Below are 21,895 nucleotides of genomic sequence, written 5' to 3' on the forward strand. Positions count from 1 at the left end.
ACACTTCACTTCCATGGCACTTCTTTTCTTCAATGGCAAGTACAAACCCTATAATGTCAAATTCTATGCCAACTGATTTTGTAATTTCTGTTGGATCTAGGGACGCTCGTCAAGAAGGGACTCTTCATAATAACCTTTGGTTTCTCGATAATGAGGAAGATAGGCATTTCTTTATGAACTCAAAACTAGATAAAAACTGAAAGAAGAACTTGTAAATATTCCTTTCCTTCTTTTTCCTTCAAATGATTTTATTTCTCATGGTCAATCTAGAGTAGGTGCATCTTCATCCAATTCTCAATCTAATGCATTTAATAGAAAAAATTAGGCAACCATGTTTCCCACAACATCTATTACTAATCCATTCGGGCTCCCATCCATCCCTCCCTCATCTTCTGCTGCACCTTCCTTTCCACATTAAGTGCACTACATTTACCACTACACACCACCGGGGGGGTCTGCACACTTAAGCACAACCTTTAGCACCTCTACATATCCATTTCTAGGTGGTATATCTATCGCAGAGGCTAGAACCCACACACACACACACTTTCGTGTTATCCTTCTAGGGATACAACCCAAATATACTGGAGTGTGGATCATTTGGTACCACAATTTGCCTCTATGGCATTACCTAGTGGACCATCCAGTCATTATGTTGTGCCCCAACCGACATTTAGACAAGGTTATCATGTCCCAGTGTCTCCATCTCCACCTACGGTACCATATGGACCTGTGTCAGTTTCGGTACCTCCACAGCAATCGGCACTCATAGGACATCAATAGCCTATTTCTGCATGTCCACCTTTACTCCTTCCTCCTCCTTATCCACCACCACCACCACCATCTTATCCTCCACCTACCTCCACTATCCATCTTCGCAAACACCACATGGTTCTAGCTCCTTATCCGCCAAGCATGCTTTTAATGACAAGACTTGGTCTAACTTGATGAGGTGTGTCTTAGACTCTCAAAACCTCATCCACTCATAGAAGACTCATAATGCCTCCGCTATTCTCGAGATTATGTAAGGCTTATTGCCTGAGTTTCACTCTCAGCTTCAGCATCTCGACTTAGCATCTGAGTGTTAGGCACACTCGACTAACCACTATGCGGCTCAAGATAGGACCCTTCACATCAATTTGGATCAAGAGCTCTAAATTTTAAAATCACCAACAAGGATGACTTGAAAATCACCGACAAGGATGACTTGAAAATCAAGTTGGCTGAGTATCAACATCTTCCCATTGAATTCTCAACCACTAGAGCTTTTAATTCCTCTAACGATAAGCTTACATTATTCCTTAACAAGCTGCCAAGAAAATATTTCCATTTTCTCCACCAGGTGATTTTATAATCTCAAATGTCCACATTTTATGAAAACACCTCCTTGATAGAGGGGGGTTGCATCTTCTCAAAAGGGGATGGCAAAGCAAGGGCAAACAAAATTCAAATCAAAATCACAAACAAAATTCAAAGAAGGCTAGTGAATCCCAAGGGACCACACAATCAACTCTCAAACTTGGAAGATAGAATGTATCTAAGAAAAATAGCTATTGTCAACATTGTCAAAAGGCTGGCCATTATGACGACGAGTGTTGATCTAAGGCAAGAGCTACACAATCAAAATCCAAAGATCAAACCCCCACACCCTAGTGGAGTAACCCCAACACGAGAAGCAAGGTGGTAGCAACCCCCAACATGGGCAATGGCGAGGCTAGACCCACACTACCACCGGTCTGCCATCATAGTCCGCGAACTACTCAACTCCTGAAGGTCTATTTAACTGGTCTACAAAGGCCCACATCATCTCCTTAGAGACATTGAATGCAAGTCTCATTCACCTCAGCGAGTTGCCTCCTAACGAGGACGACACGGAGGCTCACTCGTCATAGCTAAGCACAACTGCACCTATTTGGCTTGTGGACAGTGGAGCTACCCATCACATGACTCCTACATCAAATATTTTCATTTCCCAAGCCCTTGCAATCGGGAGAGTCTGTGTAGGAAATAACTCCTCAGTCAAAATTCAAGCCCAAGATTGTTGAGCTAAAATTGCATTAGCCTCACTTAAACAGCCCCAAAATCTGCTTAATTAATAAAGAAACCTTCTTACTTTAAAAAGAAACGCAATCCTAGAGAGTTACTATATCCCACATGCACAACCCTAATTTGGATACCCTAAACTTTCTATAAATGGACATGCAGCCTACTATTCTCCCTAAATTTCATTTTCGCAAGTTTCAAGAGCTATATCATTGCTGCCCACACCTCATTTGCAAAGGACATCACAGTCAGAGCTTCCCCCAACCATCTACTACCATTTGGCGCCTGATTTCAACCTTCGCCTTCATTCTGCTCTGCTATCGCCACCTACCCACAGCTGTCGCCCCATACCCTGGAGTTGTCGCCTACAAATAGATTGCTGCACTTGCTATTGATCTCATCTTGTGCTGTCATCATCAATCTAGAGTTGCCACCCTGACATTCTCTCTCCTATCCATGCTCTGTTTATTGTTTTGGGCTTCTGCCCTAACTTTCAATTTCCTTTATATGTTGCATTTGCATTAAAAACGGTTGTCGCCCAGTTTTTCTCTCTCCTCAGGTATCTGCATTTTTAGTATTTCTTTCTTCTACGCTGTCGTCTACATCAAATCTAGCCTTCCCTAGCTGCATTTGCTACTGGAGGCTACCTTGCTGCGTTTTGAGATCTATTCAAAGTATGACACACTCTATAGCTCATAACCTCTGCCTTGATCCCAGAGATACGAGAGTTCGAGGTTCAATATTCACTACATAGTGTGTTTCTTGCATGAGCATTGTATATTCGTTATTCATTCACTTTATTATTCATTGTGTTCAATCTCTCTGAGTTACCCTAACTATATTCTATGTTTATCAATATGTGCTTTGTCATACAATTGATTTTGTGTTTTCTGCGTCTAGAGCATTTCTTCACATGGTATCAAAGCTAGATACTCTCTTAGAAACCTTGCCCTTTGATCGAAAAGCTCATCCGAAAAGCAGAAACAACAAAAGGGGTAGATGATTTCGAACACATTCACAACACCGCTCTAGTCTCCACAGTCAAACATGGACAGAAACGATTAAGAGTGGGCCTGCCAACTTGCTTCTGCTAATCTGACATGGGTGGAGAACTACCATGGAGTTCACAGCCCATATCAGATTTCTACCATTGAGTATGATCTCATCCTTGTGCATAGGGCTCAAGATGAGGTTAAAGGTAAGTATGAGTTTTCTCATTTAGATTTGGCGCACAGAACTAATGATCTTGTAGGACCTTCGAAATCTCCACAACGAGCTAGCCATCTACAAGTGAAACCTAGCTCAAATTACGCATGATTTCCATAGTACATCTTTTCTCCAATGCCAAGTACAAACCCTATTATTTCAGATTCTATGCCAATTGATTTTGTATTTTTTATTGGATCCAAGGATACTCTTCAAGAAGGAACTCTTCAAAGCAACCTTTGGTTTTTAAGTAATAAGGAAGATGGGTATTTCTTTATGAACTCAAAACTAAGTTAGAAGCTGAAAGAACTTGTAAGTAATCCATCCCTTCCTTTTCATTCACATGATTTATTTCTCATGATCAATTTGAAGTAGATGCATCTTCATCCAATTCTCAATCTAATGTATTTAATGGACAAAAGAAACCAATCATATTTCCCACAACAACATCTATCACTAATCCATTTGGGCTGCCACCCATCCCTCCCTCATCTTCCGCTACACCTTTCTCTCCACTTTCATTAATTGCACCACATAATCCACCATGCACCACACCAAGGCATTATACACATTTACGCACAACGTTTAGGACCTCTATATACCTGTTTTCGGGTGGTGTACCAGTGACGGAGACTCGACCTCCCATACACACACTTTCAAGTTATCTATCTCGGAGTGCATCTCAAACATACTTAAGTGTGGAATGTTTAGTATCGCAATTTGCCTCTATAGCATCACCTAGTGGACCATCCAGTCATTACGTTGTGCCCCAACCAACATTTGGACAAGGCTATCGTGTCCCAATGCCTCCACCTCCATCTACAATATCATATGGACCTATCTCTGCTTCGGTACCTCCCCTTTTTATTCAGAAATTTCTCTAATTTCTGAATTTTCCCCTTGCCTTAACGAAGGTTCATGTGTTGGAAGCACAATCGTCAATTCTGTGCAAATTTGAGCCCGAACTTTTCCCAAATTTAATCTCATCTATGCCTGGTAATGACATTCAAGTCAGAAATTGCAAACATTGTGCGTAGTGACCTCAATCAAATTGGGGATTTTGCCAAATTTGTCGGAATTTCACCTTTTCGAGTAAAATTTCCAAACATTGGACCCCGAAAAATTGGGGCTTTTCATGCAATGGTAAAATTTTGCTCAGCTTGGTCAGATTGGCTGACATTTATGCACTGTTGGACCTGGATTTTTGGGGCTTTGTGCAAAATTTGGTAAATTTCCGCAGTATTTGCCCGTGTGGTGGTTGGTTTATGTATCAACAGCAGAGATTTATTACTGCTTGAGGAAAAACAGCAATGCATTTGTTGGTTCAGCTTGTGTTTCTGCAGTTCAGTGCATTTACTCGTGTTCGTGATAAAAATGGCTGCAACTTCTTCCAATTCAGACATCAAGTTTGATGGAAATCAAAGTGATAAGAGGGACATAGTGCAATCTTTTGCACTGGACTCTTTATCCTCACCTCCACTCGCATCGTTTGAGATCGTGCCTACTCAATCGGATCTACTATCCGCTCCTGACCATCCTGCAACCACTTCAACCCCTAGGCCTTCTCCACGAGACCCGTTACCTCGCTGGTACCAACAAACCATGCAAGATTCGGGGGTCCTTCCACCGAATTACACTCTAAAGGGCCCTTGAAGGTTTGCTCAGCTTACCCCTCATGATTCGTATGCATCGTTGTTTACAACTCATTACATTGCACATTCTAAGCCAGATACTTGGCAAGAGGCTCTCCAAGATCGAAATGGAACTTGGACATTGGTGGATCACCCTCATCACAAACTAGTCATCGAGAAGAAGTGGATTTTTAGGACTAAGCTAAAGGCTAATGGTACATTTCACAAATACAAGGCTCACCTTGTAATGCAAGGTTTCAAGCGAAAGCACGGTATTGACTATGAAGTTGATCTATCAAATGGACATCAAAAGTGCCTTTTTGGATGGTTATTTGAAGGAGGAATTCTATGTGGAGTAACCTCTCAACTTTTCTTCCGCTGACCGGACTGATAAGGTATTTCGCTTGCGGAAAGCTCTTTATGGATTGAAACAAGCACTGAGGTCTTGGTACCACACGATGGACAAGTTCTTCAAACTCATGCATACCGTTCTACCCCCTATGATCCAAATCTATATGTGCGCACCACTAGCGCAAGGGTCAGCTATATCATGCTGCATGTCAATGATATATTACTCATTGGCTCAAATTCTACAACTATCGCAAAAATTAAGGCACAACTTTGCTCTACATTCAAGATAATTGACTTAGGATTGTTGTCTTATTTCTTAGAGATGAAGATTGTTCGATCCAAGGAAAGTATCTTTCTATCATAGCAGAAGTACACCCTACAAAGGGTGGAATAGTATTGCATTGATTAAACATGGCCAGTAGCCACGCCTCTAGATCCCACTGTCCATTTGCAAAAGAATACCTCGGGTCAAGCCTTTTGATGCTCACACCTATCATTCTACTATAGGGATATTACTTTGGTTGATTCATACTAGACCAGATCTTGCATTCTCACTTGGTTTGCTTAGTCAATATTTTAATGCACCTAGAATGTCTCATTAGATTGCTTATCTTCGTGTGTTAAGATATTTAAGGTGTATCTATAATTATGAACTAGCTTATGGTCATGGTTTATGCTTACAGGGGTATACTGATTCTATCTAGGTGCAAGATTTTGACACCTAGCGTTTCCATGGCAGCTACCTCTACACCTTGGGCACGGCACACATCTCTTGGGCTAGCCGTAAGCAAGAGACAGTAGTAGCTTCCACGGCAGAGGCCGAATATCAAGTTTTTTTCGATGGTACCACAAAGGCTATCTATCTAATAGCTTGCTGGCTACACTTCAATTCCCTTGCGAGGCACCTACGATTGTCTATTGCAACAACCAAAGTGCCATTGCCCTTGCAAGCAATTCGATCAAGCACGTGGTGCTTCACTTCCACTTCACTAAAGAGCAAGTTGAGCTAGATATTATTCACATAAAGTCTATGCCATTCAATGACAATTTTCCATATATTTTGACCAAGGCGGTCAACAAGCCGGTTATACAATACCTTCTACCACGAATCGGCCCGGGTACACCCTTCGCTACTTCTTTACACTAACAAAGAAAGCATGCTTTCCTCTCACTTCTAATTCCAATTTAAGAGGGGACAGTTTTCTTCTCTTGATAGTGATATTGATGAAGCTTACAGTGTTTTTCCTTCCAGACATTTATTTATTATGTATTGTATATTATAGACATTTGTAACTTCATCCGCACTATCAGGATGACATGGTTATAAAAGGGCGCTTGGGCAAGTGAATAATTTCACTGCGAGGGCCTATCCAAGTGGCATCATTGCATCGCATTCCATGAGCATGAAAACTTACATCTTCCTTTGTATTGCCCCATGGATTGGCATTCTGTTCATGTAAACATGCATCTGTGCGCATTTATTCCTTTTCCGTCACCCTTGGAATGGTCAACTCCGGATGCACCCTACTCACGTAATTGCACATGGCACTCTCCAAAGGCACGTTTTTTTTTTCCCTATGCTTGCATGCTAGCTTTGCTTGTCTTGCTTGCTCCCACATCATATTGTCTATCTCTCCACATATTTTCCATATGATTCGCACACACACACACACTCTCTCTCTTAGAAATCCCTAGGCACTTACCTTAGTAGTGTGTGGGATTATTTTGCTTGTTTTATGAAGATAGTGGGGCTATCCATCTTTATTTTTCCGTACTTCAGGGCAAAATGGCTCAATGAGACCAACACTAATTTGAAACCCTCATTTAGTGCTAAATCTTGTGCTACACAAACAAAGCTCTTTTTTTAAACAAAACAAAAAAGAAATCCATTGTTGATTCCATCCCACTTTGCAAGCCTTGATAAGCCCCTGGGCAATTGACGCGCATCCTTGGTCTGATACCCTTGCCCCTCTCAAGTGATCACTTGGGCTCCCTTGGTAAGATAACCATCACCTTTATAGTCTTAGTAGGTCGCTAGGCAGACAACATGCATCATTTTCCCGATACTCTCACTACTTTGGAGTGGAACGCCTTAGGGTAAAAACACACTATTTGAAGGGCTTGGCTGGCCCACTTCTCATAGCTCAATTTAGAGCCTGATAGGGACTGTTGAGCTAAAATTATATTAGTCTCGCTTCAACAGCTCCAAAATATGCTTAATTAATGAAAAAATATTCTTATTTTAAAAAGAAACGCGATCCTAGAGAGTTACTGTGTCCCACATGCACAACACTAATTTGGGTGCCCCAAACTTTCTACAAATAGGCATGCAACCCACCACTCTCCCTCAATCTCGTTTTGGTAGGTTTTCAAAGCCATATCTCTATTGCCCATACCCCATTCGCAAAGGACATAGCAATGAGTGCCAACCATCTGCTACTAAACAAATTGCAGCATTTGTTGCTGCTGACGTCATCATCTCGTATTGTCGCATCAATCTAGAGCCTACCGCCCTGACATTTTCTCTCCTCCTCGGGCTGCGTTTACTGTTTTTGGATTGCCGCCCTACCTTTCTCTTTTCCTCTATCTCCTGCGTTTGCATCTAACAGTTGTCGCCCAATTTTCTCTCTCCTCGGGTACTTGCGTTTTTAGTCTTTCTCTCTTTTGCAATGTCGTTTACATCAAATCCAGCCTTCCCTAACTGCATTTGCTAGTGTTCGACACACAGAGGCCACCTTGCTGCATTTCGAGATCTATTTGGAGTACGACACACTCTACAGCTCATAACCTTTGCCTTAATCCCAAAGATACGAGAGTTCAAGGTCCCATATTCACTACATAGCGTGTTTGCTACATGAGCATTATATGTTTATTATTCATTCACTTTATCATTCATTGTGTTGACTATCTCTGAGTTACCCTAACCCTAACCCTAACTGTGTTCTATATTTATTTGTCTGTGCTTTGTCAATTGATTGGTTTTGTGTTTTCTACATTTAGAGTATTTCTTCACAAGGGTCGCATCAGTTTTCCCCTAATCAGGATCCCCGGATCTCGCTTCGTTGGATGATGTCTATCATGTCCCCCGACTTGGAATGCTCTTGTTGTTCGTTCAACAGCTTTGCCACTTGGGGCAAACAGTTTTCTTTACTATGACCATAGTCGAGATCCTAGACTCTTAGATTGGTTTAGTAATGGCTCGTGGCAAGGCACATCCTAATGGCCTTTACCACATCAACCATTTTCTTACCGAGCCAACTGCCGATGATTCGTAGTTCCATCACTTCCAAGCCTTGGCCGACCACATGAGTGCCCACGGGCTATGAGCACCTTTTGCATTTTCGCTAAGGACATCTTGGCTAGGACTCTCTTTATGAGTTGTCGTGTCAATGAAATCATTGAGGGCCTTCCACCCCTCAAACTATCTCAAGAGGTTTGTAAAGCGTGTCAACTAGGTAAGCAACATCCTAAATCCTTCCCTCAGCGATCTATCACCTGTGCTGAGGAACCCCTTAGGGTCATTCATATAAATCTTTGTGGTCCCATATCCTCTACCACCTTGAATGGTGTGATGTACTTCTTTTTTATAGTGCATGATTTCTCTAGGTACATCTGGATATATTTTCTCAAGCACAAGTCAGATGCCTTCACTTATACCTTTATACCTTAGGTGAAGTAGAAATTCGTATTGACCACTAAGGCTTAGATACAATTACACATTGATGAGTTATTTTCCACATACAAAGCATTTCAGTGCTTGGGTTCTACTAGTTCATAACTAGAGTGATTATCGTGTGGGTATTGAGGAGTGATTCTGGTGGCAAGTTTACCTTCCACGAGTTTTTTGAGTTTCTACAGGAGCACAAGGCATTGCACACCAGCTTACCTCCACCAACTCCCCCACACAAAATGGAGTCATAGAGCATAGAAACCAAATAATCATAAATATGGCATTCTCTATGATGTTCACAGCAAAGCTGCCTAAGTGCCTTTGGATTGAGATTGTTAACACTTCGGTGTACATCTTTAACGAATATCCAACTATGACGGTCCCTAAAAAGACTCCGTATAAGGCACTTTTTTGACTCTCCACCTATTGTTTGTCACTTCAAAGTCTTCGGTAGTCGTACTTATGTGCACACTCCTAATAACAAGATAGAAAAGCTCTCCCCTTGACCAGATCTCTCGATCTTTGTGGGCTATTCTTCCGAAGTAAGAGCATACCATTTGTTTCCTCAAACGAACAAGGTGATCGTCAAGAGAGATGTCATCTTTGATGCGAGAGACATTGTGCAGTCTTTTGCACTGGACACTTCGTCCTCACCTCCGCTCACATCATATGAGATCATGCCTTCTAAGCCGAATCTACTGCCCGCTCCTGACCTTCCTATAGACACTTTTGCTTCCAGACCCTGAGACCGGTTACCTTACTGGTACTAGTAGACCATTTCACTCCAAAAGGCCCTAGAAGGTCTACTCCGCTCGCCCCTCAAGTTTCATATGCATTGTTGTTTACAACTGATTACATTGCACATTCCGAGCCGCGCAAGAGGCTCTCAAACTCCCTCAATGGTATGATGCCATGGCGAAGGAACTGGATAGTATCGATCAAAATGGGACTTGGATCTTGGTGAATCGTCCTCGTCACAACCCACTCATCAAGACGAAGTGGATTTTTAGAACCAAGCTTTAGGCTCATGGTACTTTAGACAAATGCCAGGCTCACCTTGTAGTGCAAGGTTTCATGCAAAAGCACAACATTGACTATGAAAAAACCTTCGCACCTACTACTGCTCGATTGACATCATTTCGTCTATTGGTTGTGCCCGTTGCTCACCACAGTTAGGCAATCTATCAAATAGACATCAAAAGTGCCTTTTTGAACGGTTGTTTGAAGGCGGAAGTCTATGTGAAGCAGTCTCCCACCTTTTCTTCCCTTGATTGGAATGGCAAGGTATCTCACCTACATAAATCTCTTTATGGGCTGAAGCAAGTGTGGAGGTCTTGGTACCAAAGGATGGATGAGTTCTCATGGACTCATGGATACCATTCTATCCCCTATGATCCAAATCTATATGTGTGCACCACTAGTGTAGGGGTCAACTACATCTTGTTCTCCATTGATGATATACTCCTCATTGGCTCAAATTCTGCAGCCATAGCAAAAATCAAGGCAAATCTTTGCTCTCCATTTGAGATGACCGACTAGGGTTTGTTGCCTTATTTCTTGGGAATGGAGATTGTTCAATCCGAGGGAAGTATCTTTCTATCACAATTGAAATACACCCTACAACTAATAAAACAGTATTGCATTGATCAAACATGGCTACAGCCACACCTCTTAATCCCACTGTCCATTTGTATAAGGATATCTTCGGTCAGCCTTTTGATGCTCACACTTATCATTTTATTGTACCGAAACTACTTTGATTGATTCATACTAGGTCAAATCTTGAATTCTCACTTAGTTTGCTTAGTGAATATTTTAATGCACCTAGAATATCTCATTCGATTGTTTGTCTTCGTATGTTAAGATATTTAAGGTATACCTATAATTATGGACTAGCTTATGGCCATGGTTTATGCTTACAGGGATATGATGATTCTCATTAGGCAGGAGATCTTGACACCCCGTGTTCCCATGGCAGTTATCTCTACACCTTGGGCATAGCACCCATCTCTTGGGCTAGCCATAAGCAGGAGACGATCGCAGCTTCCATGGCGGAGGCAAAGTATCGTGCTTTTTTCGATGGTACCACAAAGGCCATCTATCTAAGAACTTGCTGGCCGCACTTTTGTTTCCTTGCAAGACGCCTACACTTGTCTACTGCAACAACTAGAGTACCATTGCCCTTCCAAGCAATCCGATCATCATACCTCGGACAAGGCACGTGGCAGTTCACTTCCACTTCACCAAAGAGCAAGTTGAGCTAGGCATTATTCGCCTAGAGTCTGTGCCATCTAGTGACAATTTTGTAAATATTTTGACCAAGGGGGTCAACAAGCTGGTTCTACAGTACCTTCTACCATGGATATACTAATTCTGGCTGGGCGAGAGATCCTAACACCCGGTGTTCCCATGATGGCTACCTCTACACCTCAAGTACGGCAGCTTCCACGGCGGAGGCAAAGTAACATGCTTTTTTCAATGATACTACAAAGGCTATCTATCTAAGAGCTTGTTGACCACACTTCAATTTCCTTGTGAGGTGCCTACATATGTCTATTGCGACAACCAAAGTGCCATTGCCCTTGTGAGCAATCCGATCATCACACCTTAGACAAGGCATGTGGTAGATCACTTCCACTTCACCAGAGAGCAAGTTGATCTAGGTACTATTCGCCTACAGTCTATGCTATCCAATGACAATTTTGTATATATTTTGACAAGAGAGATCAACAGGTTATTCAATATCTTCTACCTCAAATCGGCTTCGGCACACCCTCCTCTACTCCTTCAAATTGACGGGGAGAAAGTGCCTTTCTCTTGCTTTTTCTTTCAATTTGAGAGGGGACAGTTTCCTTCTCTTGAAAGTGACAGTGATGATATTCACAGCTTTTCACTCTCAGACATTTATTTACTTTATATTGTACATTATCGACATTTACAACTCCATCCGCACTGTCACGATGACATGATTGTGAAAGGACACTTGAGCAAGTTAACAATTCCCTTGCTAGGGCACTGTCCAAGTGGCACCATTGCATCGCATTTTACACGAGCATGAAAACTTGTATCTTTCTTTGCATTACCCCATGTATTGGCATTATGTTCATACAAACATATGTTTGTGCGCATTTATCCCTTTTCAGTCACCCTTGGAGTGGTCAACTCCAAATCCACCATACTCGTGCCATTGCACATGGCAATCTCTAAAGGCATTTTTTCCCTATGCATGATGGCTTTGCTTGTCTTGCTTGCTCATCTGTCATATTGCTTCTCTCTCCACATATTCTCCATATGGTTGACCTTACTGGAACCACCAAACTGCAATGAAAGCCTCCCCTATAACCGGGAGATATCTCATGCTTGAGCAACATCAAGGACATCTCTAGAAAACTGATAGCTAAGCCCTTAAAGCATTGGCTACTCCGTCAAACTCCGAAGGAAGGTTATAAAGCACAGTCCCGACAAGATGAGTCTCTGGAAGGGCGGATTGCACATGTCAAAGCTAATCATGTACATGTGTGACACAAAGTAAGAAAGACTAAATAGTATCCTTCGACTAAATAGTGCCAATGCATTAATGGAAGCATAAACGGATGCTATACATAATACACTGCTGAACACAACGATAGAAGAGAAAAACCTAGAAGAACATTGCAAAGAAGAGAACTAAGAAGAATGCTCGAGAAATGAAATCCATATACCAAACACAAGGCAATCGCCTACAACAATGAGTCACTAGCTGCATGGGGCCTAGGCACTGGCACCACCTCCCTCTCTCTAACAAAACCAATAGTAGGTGATAAACGAATAACTAAGGAGGGAGTCCCTGAATATATAGGCCGAAATAGTGCCATAAATGGTAGCAGGTCGGCCAGCAATTAATGCCTCAATACCCTAGTATGTTAGGAGTGACCTAGACTCACACAAGCTAACTAGACTACTAACACGAACATGGTGCCAAAAGATCCAAGATATAACCCCATCCGTGTAGAATTCTTCTTCCAAAGCAAGAAGCGATGGGTTGAGTAATTTCCCATAAATTAGACTTCAGCCAAGGGAGCAAGGATGGGTTATGATTGTCTCAGCTATTTTCAATCTTACGTGAAAGAGAGAGTCCAACCACTTCACCATTAGGCACCAAGCCAAAGAACATCATCAAAATGGGATGAGTGGCCAAAGCAAAAAATAAAGGACTCATGGAGCAACCCTACCTAACAGATTGGTGAAGGGAAAAGGGTTTCGTGACACCACCATTGAGCAAAAACTCTTGAAGAGGAGTTCATGCTAATGGTGTTAATAAGTCCAAATGTTCTAGGACCAAATCCCATGCATTGCATTAGCTGACCCAAGAAAGACCATTTGAAGTGGTCAAAGGCTTTTTCCAAGTCCAATTGAGCCATCACCATTTTCTACTTTGTGTAGCAAGCATAAAATATCCCCATTTGGATGTTCAAGATGTGGTGTAGAATATTCCTTACGTGAAAGAGAGAGTCCAACCACCTCACCACCATTAGCCACCAAGCCAAACAACATCATCAAAATGGGATGAGTGGCCAAAGCAAAGAATAAAGGACTCAACAAGCAACCTTGCCTAACAAATCGGTGAAGGGGAAAAGGTTTTGTGACACCACCATTGAGCAAAACTCTTGAAGAGGAGTCCATACTAATGGTGTTAATAAGTCCAGATATTCTAGGACCAAATCCCATGCATTGCATTAGCTGACCCAAGAAAGACCATTTCAAGTGGTCAATGGCTTTTCCAAGTCCAATTGAGCCATCACCATTTCCTCCTTTGTGTAGCAAGAGTACTCTATTCCCATTTAGATGTTCAAGATGTTGTGTAGAATATCCCTTTGATGAATCCATACTATGCAAGGATATAAGATTCGGAAGGTATCATGTGATCTATTAGCCAAGACTTTGGCCGAACAATTAGCAACACACCAACATGGGTTCCCACAGGAACATCAGCATAGAAAAGCTTGAAACCATGACAGTGCAGAGTTCTCCCTGTTTCTTTATGACTCTTATGCTCTGTCACACACAAGACATCCCAAGCATTGCCACATAGCATGTTGTTTGCCACGCGAACAAATACCCCAAACATTCCATGTAGCGAATTTCACGATGAACAAAAAGGAGACATCACTCTCATCAAAGTCATGGCAAGTATTCTAATTATGTTGCACATACTCCCCAAGCAACGCATTCCAAGAGATGCTCCCAATCCAAGTCTTGGGAGTCATCTGACTGCCCTGCTCAAGCATAGAACAAAGTGTGACGTGTCTCCAAGCACACAATGCAATGTTTGTGATTCCCTGCAAGGCAATACATTTGTCCCATTCACGGGGGAAGCCTCAACAAACTTAGAGTGCTTGACAACTGGCTCAGTATCTTCAGTATTAGAATTTGGAACCATTTCATCCTCATTCATATTAGGCCCCGAGGCATCTACCTCCACATTTCAGCTCAGGCATAGGGGAGCAAACATCCTGAGAAGCTGCAGATGAACCCTAGCTCTGTTCCCTGCTGTTCTGATTTCGCTCTGTAAGTGACGCTGGTCTGTTTATGGAGGTGCTGCTGGTCTATATATTCACTGCTTGTCAGGCTGACCACACAGGACTGGAAGAAACCTGTCTGGGTGCTTGACTGCATGCCACACAGGCCAGGTCGGCTGCAGGCCACAACAGCCAGCAAGGGCACAACTGCAGGTCATGAATTAGGGTTTCGCAATGTCGAGGTTGCTATGCTACAGGTTCTGCAGGTTGTTACAGGTCAGGAGTTAGGTTTTTCGCAGCAGAAATGTCCAAGGCAGCCATGCTACAGGTTTCAGATCAGGTCCTCACTGCAGCAGGTGCAGGTTATGTCAGCCAGGTCCTCAGTTCACAGCATCTCAGCCAGCAGCAGACCTGACGCAGAAAGAAGATGTTGCAGGAGCGATGGCAGGACTGCAGGTGCTCAAGTCCATGTGGTTCGCCAAAATCTCAGGTTCATCAGTTCTCTCTCTCTCTCTCTCTCTCTCTCTCTCTTTTCGTAAAAGGTAATTGTATTAATTACGAAAAAGTTTTCATGATTACAAGATACACGATGGCTCTACCCCATCGTGTGTACAAACTGACTCTTTACAAGAACCAAAGGGCCAAATAGTTACAAAATCATGGCAAAGACGCGGAGGAAATTGCCATGTGCCAGGGGCGTAAGTCCTCCCGAGAGAGGATGTCAAAGTGCCGGAGAAGATCTATTTGATTACAAGATACACGATGACGCTACGCCATCATGTGAAGAGGTTCTAGTACTACGAGTTGCAAAGTCATGGCAAAGACGCGGAGGAAATTGCCATATGCCAGGGACGTAAGTCCTCCCTAGAGAGCATGTCAGAATGCTGGAGAAGATCTAGCTGCCAATACAAGAAGCCCTTAAACCTAGCAATATGCCGCTGAACATTATAGGCGGAATCAAAAAGGAAAGCATTCCGAATGGTCCAGTTATGCCAACAGCCCCAATATCGAAGAAAGTGATACATGAGCTTCATATGTGGCTGTGCCGGAGTGGGTTATTTGGGCTGCCCAAAAACCCAATCAAAGGGGCGTAGTGTGCAACCAACCACCGCTCGCCAAACGGCTGACAAGAATAACCAAACTTTCTTAGCGATGGGGCAAGAAATAAATCGGTGCCGGGAGGATTCCACAGAAGTGGTGCAAAAGAAACAATTGCCATTGGAGATTCGTCGCTTGGAAAGAGCTGAAGCAAGAGGAAGACCACCAATCATCACTCTCCAAAGAAAGACCTTATATTTGAAGGGTGTCTTGTTCAACCAGCCCTCCATCACAGTTGCCCTCCACCATGACCGGGATTTACGCAATCCCCATAGAGTATTCGTTTTAGTAACCAGCCATTGATGATCTTTAATCAGAAGATGATACACCTGGTTAGCAGAAGCTTTGTTTAAATTCAACCGGCCTTCAAAGTCCCAATCTTGCCAGGGATGATCTGAAGCAAGGGCAGGAAAGGGTTGTCTGCTCTGGAGCACCATCAAAAGCTGTTCCCATAAATGCCTATATCCACGAGGGATCCTAAAAAGCCTCCTAGCTGTACGAAACGATATTAGCACATTGCGACTAGCAAGGGTGGCATCCCCGACTGAAGATAAGCCCAAACGTGCCATCCGGTTGAATTGTGGTCTAAGCTCGTATTTACCTTCCCATGAAAGTAATCGCGAGACTGCCAGCAATTCCAATTGAAAAGAATTAGTAGCTACGCGATCCTCCGTTGGATGCCACTGAGCCTTCTGGAGGACCAGTTTCCAGGAACATACCAAATGAGTAAGCAGCGACGAAGAAGAACTGGAGAACCGCGAATCAGCATTAAGAACATGCCACCAAGAACTCCGGATTTGGGTATTGCCATGCAGAAGCCCATGATCCTCAAGGAAATAACGGGCTATAACGACCCACGGATGATGATCCGAGCAAATGGCGCGGAAAAGAGACCAACGGAGTGCCAGCATGTGAGTTTGGGCATCTAAAATAGCCCCTCCACCCATGTGTTTGGGGGTGCACGCATGCGACCAAGAAATCCAGGAAATGCCTGCATGCAATGAATCCTTCTTCCATAGCATGAAACGAATAGACTGAGTAAGAGCATTCAGAGTCGTAGTAGTCCAGGGCAGCAATGGCAAGAAATATGTGAGCATTGGCAACATAATTGTCTGGGCTACTTTGAGGCGAACATGGAAGGGCCAGGCCTGAGACTTCCAATACAGAAACTTAGCCACCATTTTCTGAGAAATCCACTGTAGAAGCTGCTTTGGGGGAACATAAACACCCAAAGGGTACCCAAGATGCCTGACAATGGAGCCACGAGAAACAACCATACCCTGCTAGTCCAAGGACTGCAAATCCGACTCCGTGTAGCTGAGAATGGCTGATTTGAACGCATTGATGCGAAGGCCGGACGCCTGACCAAAGAGAGCCCAAACATCCAATGCTTTTCGAAGGTTATCCTTGTCCGCACGCAAAATCATAAAGCTGTCATCAGCCAAGGATTGACTAATGAAGTGTTGTCCAGAAGGAAGAGAATCCAGCCAACTGAGTAGAAGCTGCCATATGAGATAACATCGAAAGAACTGGATGAGTCGCAAGGGCAAAGAAGAGAGGGCTCAAAGGGCACCCCTGTCTGACAGAGCGGGCAAGGACAAATGGCTCAGTAACACCTCCATTCAGCATGACTCTCGAAGACGCCACAGCACTGATGGTGTAGATTAGACGAGACATCCAAGCACCAAAGCCCATAGCAGACATAAGTTCAGCAACGAAAGACCAGTCCAGATAGTCAAAAGCCTTTTCCAGGTCCAATTGAATCAGTACGACCTCCTGATTAGAATGCCTTGCATAATCAATCGCCAGTTGCGCGTTTAATACATTATGTAGAATGTTTCGGCCCTTAATGAAACCATACTGGAGAGGGTGCACAATGGCAGGGAGATGCTTATGGAGCCGATTCGCCATTACTTTGGAAAAGATTTTATACATAGAACCCATCAAAGAAATTGGACGCTAATGTTTCAACGTAGACGGCGAAGGAACCTTTGGAAGCAGTTTAATAAGTCCTTCTTTCCATGAGGAAGGCATGATCCCCGTTTCCCACTCCTGCTGAAACAAAGCCTTCAATGGTTTCGCCAATTGGGTAGCAAAAGCCTCAAAGAACTCATTGGCGAGACCGTCCCAACCCGACTTTTATCCTTGGGCAAGTATAACAAAACGTCCATAACCTCTGCCTCACAAATATCTGACTCCATAGTAGCTTGCATGTCCTGCGGAACCTGATTGCGGACCAGGTCATAAAAAACCGAACGGGCCTGAGTAGTTTGGGCTGCAGGTGGAGAAGTGGAACCAAGAAGGTCGTGGAAATAATTCCTACACATATGCACAATAGTCTGCGGATCAAGGATCAGGTGGCCTTCTGCATCCTCGAGTCTGGTCATATTCTCCCGAGCAGGAGAGGCATGGAGGGCTCGAAAGAACTTATGAGTCTGACACGCACTATCTTGCAAAGTCTCCGTCAGATGTTGCAATTTGGCCTGCTAATACGATTTCAACTGAAATTCTTTAATAAGATCAGCCAGCCGCATTACCAGTGCTAGCAAAAATGCATCATCCGGAGTGTCCACCAGCAGAGAACGAACCAAAGCTAGTAGATCCTCTGCTGCTTGTCGACGCCGCCGACAAAGAGAGGCATGATGGATCCCATACTACCGAGCAACCCACTGCACATTAGAGAGCAATCTTTCAAATGAAGCAGTGCCCTGAGAGGAGAAGTCCAATAAGAATCTATCAATCAATTGCTGCATATAGCCTTGAAAGATTGCATGCTTCAAGTAAGACGAGTTGAAACGCAAAGGGAGTCTCTCCAGAAATTGCTTGAAAGGTGCAATGGGTTGTGTAAGCAGCTCAAGCTGCAGAGGGAAATGGTCCGACAAGGCATATTGCTGCAACACTTTCATTTCGAGCATTCAGGAAGAAAATCATCATTCTACATGATGTATATGCGGTCCAACCGCGACCATGTTGTTGCATACTGGGCAGAATGGAAAGTAAAGCCTATAGAAGACGGGTGTAGCCAGAACCAGAGATCTTGCTTAAGAACAGTAAGAGCCAACTCATGCCACATACGACTTTCCGGCGCGTCCATTACCGAATGATCCGATGTGGACTGGGAAGAATCAACACACATATTGAAATCCCCCATCAAGAAGCCCCGTCTGCCAAGTGACAAGGAGGTCTGCAAAGTCTGCCAAAGCTCCCGGTGAGATAAAGGATCATTCGGAGCATAGAGACCAAGTAACCATAAGATCTCCCCTTCGAATAAAATTCCAATCACCAGAAAGCGGCCATGCACATCATTTTTAATAAAAACAGGCTGATATTTGTCATGTACAATCATGAGCACACCCGAATAATGCATGGCCTGTGTCCCTGCATAGAACAAACGAAAGCCATGGCAATCCACAACTTTTCCGGCTTCCCCGTGACTCTTATGCTCAACAGCACACAGGACATTCCACTGATTCTCATGCAATACAGTCCACATGGCATGTTGCTTGTGGCGAGAACAAATTCCTCGCACATTCCACGTGGCTATTTTCATGTGTATTCAAAACAAAATCAGGTACGAGGCACAGCTTGCCTCGATTTGACTTTTTCTGCGAGAATGTCCAAGACTCCCTCATCCAAGAAATCCGCCAACACAGTAAAAGAGTTCTGAGGACCAGATTTGGAGGTAGATGGCATATCGGCTGGCTTGGGGATGGAACGGGGATAACGATGATCCCACGGGGTAATGACGTTCCCTCTGGTATCAAAAGCCAGCTTAGCAGGTGGACCCTTTGGACGATCCGAATACATTCTCCTGGTGGACTGAGGACGGGGGGAAGAGGAAACCATAGCAGGAGCAGATCGCTCGGAAGACAACATTTCCTTCCTGCGCCTATAGGTACGTATGGAATCTTGTGAGGTAGTAGGCATGGTATTCTCCATGCCAGCACAACAACCCTGTTGCCTTTTTTTGCACGTACTTCAACCCAGTCAGTGGCACGGGAATCTGGACCCATAACCTGTTGTTTACCTTTGTCCAGAACTTTAGGTGGGTGGATAGCATCTTGCGACGGAGCATCACACACCATATCTTCCATGGGCAACACAACATGGCCAGCATCTGAAGTGTGTTGCCGCTCCGGGCATTCGGCCATAAAATGCCCCAATTGTCCACAGGAAAAGCAATGTCTTGCAAAATTGCCCCATTTCAAACGAAAGTGTAATGGATGCATGCCAGAGCAATTGAGACGTAACCAAGCAGGCCTTTTCCTTGCAGTGTCCCATAACATACACAACCGGTTGCGATTCACAGCCCTTAGACTTGGAGGAACCAGAACAGTGCCCACAGCGGCCATAGCGTCCTTCAACAGTGGCCAATAGACAGCCGGACAATTTTCCACTTCAACCAAGACAGGGCATTCACGTTGCAACAGACGCTGAAAATCTGCCATTGGGCGCCATGGTATAACATGGACCAACCGGCGATCAAAAAACAAAGGCAATTTAGACAGGAGAGCAGCACGATGCGTCTCAGATTTCAACAACACCTCAAAAAACCCTCGGGGCCCAACAAAAATCTCTTCAACACATTCTCCTTGTAGCAGACTATGCAGCCACTGGCGAATACGGGAAAGTAGTGGGATTCGACCAGTGAAGAAGAGTATCACAGCGCGATCATAAAACACCGAAAAGGATCGCAGGACAGTTTTCCGGTCCATAGTGGCTTCCAGAACATCGTCAGGTGCAGAGTCAGAAAAGACTTCCTGATTATGTTGAACATAATCGCCAAGCAAAGTGTTGGCAAATTCTAGCAAATGCTCCCAGTCAACATCCTGAGAGTCCATAGAATCCGAAGCAACCTGAGCATAGGAACGATCCTGATGATCCACTATCTCATCCGAAGTATGCTTGGTACGTTTACCCGCAGGCTGGATGTCAGGACCAGGGGGCATCTCTTCGGTGCACGGAACCATATCCTCAGGCTCCTCAGTATCAGAATCCGGACCAAGCGCTGCCACTGTTTGGTCTATAAAATCCAGATCCAGACCAGCCATATTGTATCACGATTGGATCTCGAAGGAGGACTGACGCGCGGTGAAGAGCGGGAGACGCGACCTTGTCCGCCGCAGTCACGACCTGTCCCAAGAGGGAGTGCGGCAGGGCACAACCCTAACAGTGCAGGGGCAGGAGGGTGGAGCGGCCCCTCTCTCTCTCTCTCTCTCTCTCTCTCTCTCTCTCTCTCTCTCTCTCTCTCTCTCTCTCTCTCTCTCTCTCTCTCTCTCTCTCTCTCTCTCTCTCTCTCTCTCTCTCTCTCTCTCTCTCTCTCTCTCTCTCTTTGTGTGTGTCTTGCTGCAGCACAGGTCTTTGTCTGCTGAGTCAGAAATTTGCACTCCTGAAAGCTGGTTTCTCACACGGCGGAGGCCGACCCTCTGCTGTATCACAGAATTCTTTCTACTGTGCCGGAAACCTAGAAGACTGCGTGGTGCCAGTCGCTCTTAGTACAGGGGCTTCGAAGGCGAGACGAGACAGGGGACTGACGGTGAAGTCTGACGGTGGAGTCAACAGTACAGTCGCCTGCTATACAGATGGTCGGGGTCGTTTGGCAGGAAAACGGAGCAGATTTGCAGGGTCAAGTCGCTCCTACGCAGAGTCAGGTCTCAGGGTTAGGTCGCAGGGTCAGGTCGCAGGCAGGGTAGGGAGGCGCTCTCAGGGAACCAGGCGGACGGACGAACAGGGTAGGGAGGCGCTCTCAGGGAAAGGTGGACGGACGAACAGGCGACGTGACGGGGCGAACAGGCGAACTGACGGGGTGCGCGAACGGACGAACAGGCGAACGGACGTGACGGGGCACGCGAACGAACCGACGACATGACGGGGCGGGAGAAATCAACGGCAGAGCACCAGACGAACCGTGCGCAGGTCCAACGACGAGCTCCCGTGACCTTCTCTCATTACTTCTCTCTCTCTCTCTCTCTCTCTCTCTCTCTCTCTCTCTCTCTCTCTCTCTCTCTCTCTCTCTCTACATTAGACATGGATGTACTCTATATTTTGTTTCATAGGCCACATTGGCCTTTTGTAGATGCGTGCGTGCGTGCGTGCGTGTGTGTGAGTGAGTGAGTGAAGTAATAAAAAACCAAAACACAATTAGAAAAGTTTCATGCTATAAAGATGAAAGAATGAAACGTATGACTTTGTTGGTGTATTGTTCCTTTAAGGTAATTGTACAGCAAATGTACAATTTTTAGACCTTCAAGTACATACAAGTTTAGAGCTTATGGTATTTATGAATCTGAGAATCTACTTTCGGCCAAAAGTTAGAAAATACCTTGATTGCACGATCTAAGCCAGAGTTTTCAGGCCTATCAAGCTCAAAGATTATTGATCCATTCATTCCCCCTGGC

The 21,895-nt window shown here is 44.3% G+C and overlaps 1 protein-coding gene across 4 annotated transcripts in view; it reads right to left on the reverse strand.

Moving 5' to 3' along the window:
* The window catches only part of APX6 (ascorbate peroxidase 6), a 90,139-nt gene that overhangs the window by 34,821 nt on the left and 33,423 nt on the right, over nucleotides 1-21,895 (reverse strand). For all 4 annotated transcript variants that reach the window (XR_015687594.1, XM_087661074.1, XM_087661073.1 and 1 more), the window contains one exon: nucleotides 21,820-21,890. Coding sequence is in view for 3 of the 4 variants with exons in the window: in XM_087661074.1 (XP_087517200.1) it covers nucleotides 21,820-21,890 (71 nt within the window). In the remaining variant the exon portion in view is untranslated. The remainder of the gene's footprint in view (nucleotides 1-21,819; nucleotides 21,891-21,895) is intronic.

This window comes from Lygodium microphyllum, chromosome 20 (assembly GCF_053477565.2).
Source record: "Lygodium microphyllum isolate KBCC chromosome 20, Lygodium_microphyllum_v1.1.10, whole genome shotgun sequence".
Lineage (NCBI taxonomy): Eukaryota > Viridiplantae > Streptophyta > Polypodiopsida > Schizaeales > Lygodiaceae > Lygodium > Lygodium microphyllum.